General features: G+C 32.6%; 1 protein-coding gene across 1 annotated transcript; it reads right to left on the reverse strand.

The window, feature by feature from the left end:
- Positions 1-2460: 2460 nt before the first annotated feature.
- Positions 2461-7505, reverse strand: LOC142317530 (uncharacterized). Its single transcript, XM_075354090.1, has 2 exons — positions 7364-7505; positions 2461-3243 (listed from the first exon to the last, which is right to left on the reverse strand). The coding sequence occupies exons 1-2, from the start codon at positions 7503-7505 to the stop codon at positions 2564-2566; spliced, it is 822 nt and encodes a 273-aa protein (XP_075210205.1). The 3' UTR covers positions 2461-2563.
- Between the last annotated feature and the right edge of the window lie 1073 nt (positions 7506-8578).

The raw sequence follows: 8578 nt of genomic DNA on the forward strand, positions 1-8578 counted from the left end.
GCGGAGTAGATTTCACCGGTGCTAAGTAGTGGATAAAAAATATTTCCACCTTAAACTTCAAATTTACTCAATTCGACAATGGCTGCATGTGAAAAAAAGTTTCACATGTTTAGAATACGAGAAGCTCCATCTTGTTACAATTCCAGCAACATTTTGGTCATTCTTGGAGTAAGGATTGGTCATATTAAAAATTGTTTCAGACAAAAATTTTAGGTAATGTTTAGAGAACTAACGACCGATTCGATACTGTGCCTATTAAGGGAGGTATGATTTTTTTTTCTTCGAAACCCCATTTCTCCCTGGGCCAATGGTTGGCGATATCAAAAATCTTTACTTAGATACGTTTTAGGCCCTTATCCAAAGAATAGTACGAACTTTAAACGAATTCGATATTTTACTTAATAAGAAAGTTATAGCGATATTTGTTTTTTTTCAGAAAAGCCCTCCCATTTCCACCCACATGGTCCGATTTTGCCCATTAACGAAAAAATTTAATTAAAATTAAAAAAAAAAAATAAATTAAATTTTGTGTCGTTTTATTTAAGTATAAATTTGAAAGTGATTGGCGGAAAATTACGGCGGTTATCGTATCCACAAGAAAGTGAAACATATATATATATATTTATATATATGTAAATCTATAAACTTCCTTCCTGAACCGACGGTGGTATTGGGGTGTAGGGGATGTGAAACGCGAAGATATGTCAAAATTTTCCAGAATTCAAATCATAGTACCCATTACAATAGGTAGCTTTCTTATGAAATCTACCTAATATCAATCGGTAAGGAAGCACTTAACAGAAAGAAAAGTTTATTGTGTAATAAGGTGGAGTTAAGAATTTTCCTGTTGGGAGCGTACTTTCTGAGTACCCTCAGAAAATAATAAAAAATAATAAAAAGAAATATACTCGAGGCGTTTGAAAATATGGGCACTGTCAATGCACTTAATTTTCACTAGAGTTAAATATTAAATAATGAATAGAGTAAACGATAAAAATTCTTAATTAGAACAATCTAGAATAGGAAAACTAATTATTGTGGTTGATATGTAAAATGAAAGGTTGATTAAAACATTGCTAGAAGAATTAGTAAAATGTATAAAAAAAGGTAGGTCAAAAACCAATTATAGACGATCTAAAAGGAAACATGAAGAATTAAGGTAAATATAGTAAAGGGACCCGTCTTAAGCAAATATCCATGTAATTATTTTTATTTTCACGTTTAATGTAAAAATAAATTTCTTATTTTTGGCTAATGAATTAGTTAATATAAAATTATTCACGATATGCTGATCAACGTAATGTTGTTAATCAAAATAAAATTAGACGAATATATTGTAGAAAATTATATTTTTCAACCCATAAAACATAAATGTTTTACGATTAAAATATTATAGAAGATTATTACTACGGAATATGATAATTGACAAATTAACATTTTTGCTTAGTAATATTTTAAGTATAAAATATTCTTTGTTATATAAGAGATGAATGTTGAGGGGAAATTCCCACAGAAAATAAAAGGAAGAGTCGTAGCTTGATTAATGATGCTTTTAAATCTTACAACAAAGGTATTGTATACGGAATTTGTACAACAATTTGCTAAGAATTAATTTTTTACAAGTAAAAAATACGCCTTCTTATTTTCATAAGCTATGATTTTTTTTTGCGTTCTATTTTTTGTTAATGACAGTACGCCTTCTTGTCCACTAGAAGCAACTATAAGATCACGCAACTGCAGCCAACTATGAGAGACTGGGAACGTCCTTTACAGGCTAGTTTGCGCGACTGTCAACGTTTGTAAAAAGCTTATACGGTATTTTTAGTATCGGTGTCTGAAGTTTTTTTTATACTGTTGTAGTTTGTTTAAGTTGCTGAAATACTTACTGACCATCTTATGAAGTATTGTGAAATGTATGCTGCGGATATTTACTTTTTTTACTAGTCCCTATTTGACGAGCCGTCAAGGTAAACTCGTAAAAGGAGACATCGTTGTTGAGTAAACCCAATCCTTGCTAGAAGGAAGTCATTGGGCGAATTCCATCATCTGCAGAACGATCAGAAGAAAGACCCCCACGAGTTTGATTGTTATTATCGGATGCAGCCAGAGACGTTTCATTACATGTTGAATGCTATAGAGCCATCATTAGCAAAATCTTTAATTTCAGGAAAATAATAACGCATGTAGAACGCTTATCTGTAAAGGTAAGAAAAAGTTTATTTTTTCATACTTTTTATGAATAAAAAGTATTAATAGTTTGGACATTAATGAGCAATAAAAATATTAACATTAAAAACATTAACATTTTTATTAATCAACATTAAAACATTAACACAACACAGAAGAAAAAACTTTCTAATTTCTAATCTCTGCAGTCGCTAAAATTCTGAGCTTTTAAGCACTGCAATTTTTAAATTTCGTAAAAATATATTACTTTAATACCGGTTTGTTACGGCGCATTTAAATAGTTATTAAAGAACTATCGTAAGCCCATACTGACGGAGTTGGATCCCGTTCCAACAGTGTGTTCAGATGAGCTTCTTTCCGCTGTTGATTCGGTAGTCTAGGTTGATGGGGATGACGAGTACCCTGAAGACGGATATGGTGTGTAGGAAGACAACGTTTGTGTAGAAGTGTAATGTAGTTCATCCTCATCGATAAAAACTTGCTGAATCTTATTTCTCACGATCAATTTTCGATTACAAGTAACCTTCTTCATATACGGAAGAAGGCTTAACAGAAATTGGCAGTCGCTGTTGTCTTTTAAGTCTTTACTTTCAGCAGATAATCGTATTTTTTTTTCTTCTTTTTTATGATTATTTTTATTACAATTATCAAGTTTTGAATCACTGAATCTTTCTCGCTTATGGTGTATGGTTTCGGTTGTTAGGGGGCTCATTTTCGGTGGTTCAGGAGGTGAGCTACGCTTCTGCTGATTCATTGCATCGATGTTAGTTAGTTGTGAAGCTGTTGAAAAATGGTATTCTAACAATGGTAAAGCCGAAACGTTTTTAACATTTCTGGAGGAGTCTTTTCCACTCGAGGAAGCAACTCTTTGTGGATATGTAATATTTCCTTTGAGAATTCTAGATTCCACTACCCCGGAAAGGAACTTCATTTGGTTGAAGAACGGCATTGAAGAGGAAAGTTCTTTATGTTCTTCTTCAGTGGAATTGTAGATCTTTTTGTAGTTTCGCCGAAACGTATCTCGAAGCCCCTTCCATTTTTTCTTTACCTCTTCCACTAAAAACAAGAAAAAAATTATTTTTAGGTAGCCAAAGCAAGTTTTTTTTAAAGAATCATAATTCAATTTATTTTTCACTTTTAATAAAAAAAAAATTACCAAAAAGCAGAGAAAATATTTGATCAATTTGTTGTACCACGCGTCACCGAAAGCCAAAGCCTGTAGCTAACACAGAGTTGCAGTTTAAGTTCGGAAACCCTTTCCTGAACGAGATTGATAATAAATAATTTACAGTTAACAAATAATAAATTGTAAGCAATAAAATTTAATGACATGAGATAACAGTAAAATACTGAATAAATAGTCAATATTAAATAATTACAGTATATTACGATTTAGTTCGTTAATTTATTGACTGAGAAATGATAACATAAAATCATTATTTATTTCCGCTGTGTACTCCTTCCTATAGATTATGTTTCTAATTAAGTTGGGCAATTTCTAGATATTTTATTTTTAATGAAATTTGAAATAATCTTTAATTGTAATAGATAATTGTCATAATGTTATACTAAAAATGAAATAATGTACGACATAAATATTTTGATACGTTTATTTATATTAGCAGTGTCTTAATTTAAAACGTTGAGGGTAATCATTTAGAAAGTCTGGTGTAATAGTTGGACGAATAGTTAAGCAAAATTCAAGGCGATTTGGAAACCGTTGGCTACTGCACACGTATCATTTCCGCTACAGATGAACGAATGAAGTTTGTAGTATAACAGTTTTGGAGTAGGAGGAAATTCCTGGATTATACTGAGATGTGAAACACGTGTGATTACGAAATCTAGATAATGCTGGCACAGTATTCAGAAATTACAAACAATACTTCATTGTGTGACAATACTATGCTGCGCCCGATAACAAGTTCATTATAATTGACGTGGGCGCATACGGCAAGGAGAATGACAGTGGTATCTTTTCTAATTCCCTACTGTCCGGAATCTTTGAAAGGTTGTAGTATTGCCTGGAAAGAATATAAAAAAAGTTCCGTATATTATTTTGGAGGATGAAACATATCCGCTTACTTGATGATACCTTTCCTGCATCATACCTTGAGCTATCACAAAAAAATTTTTAATAAGCGCCTTTCAAAAGCGCGATAAGTTTTTGAATGCACATTTAGTACGTATCATTAGCACTATAGTGGTTGCTATGAAAGACGGCGCTTGTGTTTAAACTATTGTATTTGTTAAAAAAATCGCACGATAAAAATGAAGGTATCGTCGGAAACTGCAATTAATTTTGCGCTAACTGGATTCGGTCGATTTTAGTTATCGCCAATCGTTTGAAGTTTAGGAGGAGGGGTGAAAAGTGAAAACTCTTGCACTTTTTTTGAGAACGTAGAATTTGAATTACTATAAAATCATGACCGATGGAGATAAAAATTGTCTATATTTAAAGTTAGATTATACGATTGTTTCTCAATAATTTCAATTAAAATTTAGCCCAAAAATACTATTATTTAAGCGTGCAGAGAGTTTCTTACAACATTACATTTAGTTTCAATGAATATTTTACGGGAAAGCAGTAATACACATCGTGTGTATTATTATTTTTATTATTATTATTATTATTATTACTGCTGTTGGTATTTTTATTTTCATATATTTTTATTTTTACAATTATCGCAATATTTCTATCAAAGACTCAACTGTATAAAAAGAATAGCAGATTACAAAAAGCAATTAAAATCATCTCAGCTAAACATTAAACAATTTATTACAACACTAAGATTTCAAAAATATGTAAATGCTTACTCATCATTTATTACTGCCTTGTATTATTGCAATCGCGAAAAATTTCGGTTTTCAGATTTCAACGGAACTATCCATTTTGACCAGTTTCGGCGTCACGTCTGATCGTATGTATCTCGCATAACTCAAAAACTATTAGCTCTAGGATGTTGAAATTTTGAATTTTGTTGTAAAATCTAGTTGTACACCTCCACATTTGATCGACTGGACCAAAAGTATCCAAAAAAGCTGGACACTTTTGGTGTCCAGGCCTGGCCCACTAACTCCAGTAATCAGCTCTCATTGAAAGCTTTTCAACGATATGTCATAAGTGGTACGTATTTTAATTGGTTCCAGAGTTATATAGCCAAATGATATTTTAATTAATGAAATATTTGGATCTTATAAGGGGACGGCACATCGGTTCGAATCAGATTGTAACAAAAATTTTACGATAAATAATAATTAAATAATAACAATAAAGAAAAAAAATAATATTACAAAGATTTTTCAAAATTTTAAAAAACTTGCTATCGTACAATGCATGAGTTTAATTAGGATTTTAAAATATCCCATCATATATTGAAATTTCTAATATATTTATAAAATATCAAACAAATTTTCAAACATTTACTATACAAAGTAACGAAATAGTGAAATTTTTATTCCGTTTACTTAAATAACTATTCCAATTTTCGACAAACGTTTTTATAAAAGATTTCTTATCGATCCATCTCTGATAATGCATCATCACTGCAGTAATTTAATCATCAGTTCCTGTTAATTTGGAATTATCCAATTCTTCGATCCTTAGTCCATCGCTAGATTTAATTCGGCTAAGGCTGACATACGCTACACATATTATCGCCTTCAATCATATTTCTATCCAAGGTTTTGGTAGTCCACGTGCTCGGGGACAGCCAACATCATTGCACAGCACTGAACTACAGACTGTGATGTAAAATTACCTTGATGCCACGATACTCTCAAATTCTTGAAACGTCATTGATTGAAATGTAAAAACTTACTTGTTATGACTCAGCGTGGACTTCAGTGGTACGTGCTTCTATTTGTTCTGTAATTCGTATCAATGCTCGCTCGTCAAGTTGAACGTTGTTATCGATTGTGACATTACGGACAGAGGCATGATAGAGTTTATCTTGAGGCCTTTGAAGATGACCTCCTTTACGTAAAGCCCCTCAGGGCTAGGTACGTAAAGGATGGTGTGGAGTTTAGATCCGTCACAAGGCGAGTGTCTTCTCTTTCGGGGGTCAGGATGCATCGGGTGGTTACCATACAATTTTTCGGGAGGCGATCTTGGTGATCGCAGGAGTGAAACCGATAGACTTGAATGCTTCTGAGAGGCAGCAGCGTTATGTTGCTAAGAAGGGAGTTGACTTAATCCACCGGGTTAGTCTAGTGGTGAACGCGTCTTCTCAAATCAGCTGATTTGGAAGTCGAGAGTTCTAGCGTTCAAGTCCTAGTAAAGCCAGTTATTTCTACAAGGATTTGAATACTAGATCGTGGATACCGATGTTCTTTGGTGGTTGGGTTTCAATTAACCACACATCTCAGAAATGGTCGAACTGAGAATGTACAAGACTACACTTCACTTACACTCATTCATATCATCCTCATTCATCCTCTGAAGTATTATCTGAACGGTAGTTACCGAAGGCTAAACAGGAAAAAGAAAGAAGATGAGTTGACTTCGGAGAAAATAAAGGAGGTAGAACAGCATGGTGTCGTCCTGTGGCATGGCAGATGGGATGAGACAGAGTGTGGGCGTTATACGCATGATCTCTTCCCTAATGTTATTGATTTGGCTAGATGTGTTTTCTTTGGAGTTTGTTAGTAGTATGAGAGTTTACAGTCGATGGGAATGTCGCTTGTGGCTTTCGCATCGGTGGCATCCTGGCTGAGGCTAGACAGAGATTTCATTACCGAGGTACTGAAAATCACCTCCGGTAAAGCCCATAAGGGCTAAGTACGGAGCTTTTTTGGGGTGGCGTGGCCACCGAAACTGTCACATGGGGTCATGTAAACTTCCCCTATGGGGTCAGGATACATAATATTGTCATCGCTAAAGAAAATATAGAGGAAACACTGCGTCAATACATCAACAATCAAAAACCAATGATACACCCAAGCGATTTGCTTTAATAGCAAAAATAGAAGCGTCACTACTTCTTATGTCATCAGAGACAAATTTATGCCTTATTTTTGTGAAGACATAATAAATACATGCAGTTATTATAATTTTTAATTAGTTAATATTATAACAGAAATTCCAGATAATATCAAAATTATAAATACATTACAAATAAATATAAAATAAATTTCAAATAAATAGTAATACTATAATTTGGATATTGATACTTGCCATTACTAACACCTATTTCCTCGGCAACTTTCGCCCAATTTCTGCGTTGTATATCCCGAGAATAATAACGTTTGTCTATCTTATTCCACAAAGGTTTTTTTTCACAAACTGCTTTGATCAATTTTTCATTATCAATATCCATGTGAAATATGTAAAAATAATATGGTTTATATAGTAAAAATTTGTTTATGAAGGCACACGGACGATTAAAAACAAGTCGAACGAACCGTAGTATACTAGCGACTACGAGGGATAAATCCCAATCTGAGGGGATGCTGCCTGTTGTAATCAGTTGTTGCAGGTCAGCCGCTCAAGATCGCGTGCAATGGACGCGGTTCCATTACACTCTTTGCGTTGGGATCAGAGGCTTACTACGATACTCGCGTGATCTGATTCTCGCTCGTAATCTCTTCCAGTGTTCGAGTGGCCTTAAAATAATTTTTTTTTTTTTTATCTTTATATATCCATAGAAACGTTTTATACTACAATATTAATAGATGTGTGAGAAAATTTGGTTAATTTATTTTTAAATTTGAAAAAATTTCAGATTTAATTTATTGATTTAATGCTTCCAGAAGATATTTTTTTGATCTTTTATTAGTTTTTTATTTGGTGGTTTAGTTAGGGAGTGTTAAACGACCTTCATGTTAACGGCTAGCAAATTCATTTGGAAACAACTTTAATATTTGACGTGAATAGTACACGTATATTTATAATGTACATTTTCTTCTAAATTTTTATCTAAGCTTGATTTTATTAGATTATAAAGTTAGATTTTTTTTTTTTAAGCTATATGTAAAATTTATGCGGTTAATAATCTAATCTATATCTATTACCTATCTTCTGCTGTTATAGTAACATTAACTTTTTTTTTATCGTGTCTATGACTGAATGTGCGTCCTGTCTGCCCAATATAATATTTATCGCAAATTTAATTTCTATATGCCTAGCCAAATTATTTTGACAATTATATAGCTTTTATATGAGTGAATCGATCGTCTGGACTTGATTTAGCTTATGTTTTCTTTATTAAATAACTACACCATTCACTGAGTATTTTTTGCTAAGTTTGAACCAAATAAATTCGCTTTATAATAAGGGAAAAATTCCAAGAGTTATTAAGGATACAATTTTACTTCATCATTTAAATTTGTCCTTAAAAAATAAACGAAGTTATCTCTTTTTGTCTATTGTCCTGTCTAATAAATTGATTTT

The sequence above is a fragment of the Lycorma delicatula genome, chromosome 1, assembly GCF_047948215.1.
Source record: "Lycorma delicatula isolate Av1 chromosome 1, ASM4794821v1, whole genome shotgun sequence".
In the NCBI taxonomy this organism is placed as follows: domain Eukaryota; kingdom Metazoa; phylum Arthropoda; class Insecta; order Hemiptera; family Fulgoridae; genus Lycorma; species Lycorma delicatula.

Bases quoted from the DNA above. Each gene is read 5' to 3' on its own strand.
- LOC142317530 (XM_075354090.1), bottom strand. From the start codon at position 7,505: ATGGATATTGATAATGAAAAATTGATCAAAGCAGTTTGTGAAAAAAAA. The intron at 3,244-7,363 runs GCAAGTATCAAT...TCTTGTTTTTAG, and splicing joins GGAAATAGGTGTTAGTAATG to TGGAAGAGGTAAAGAAAAAA.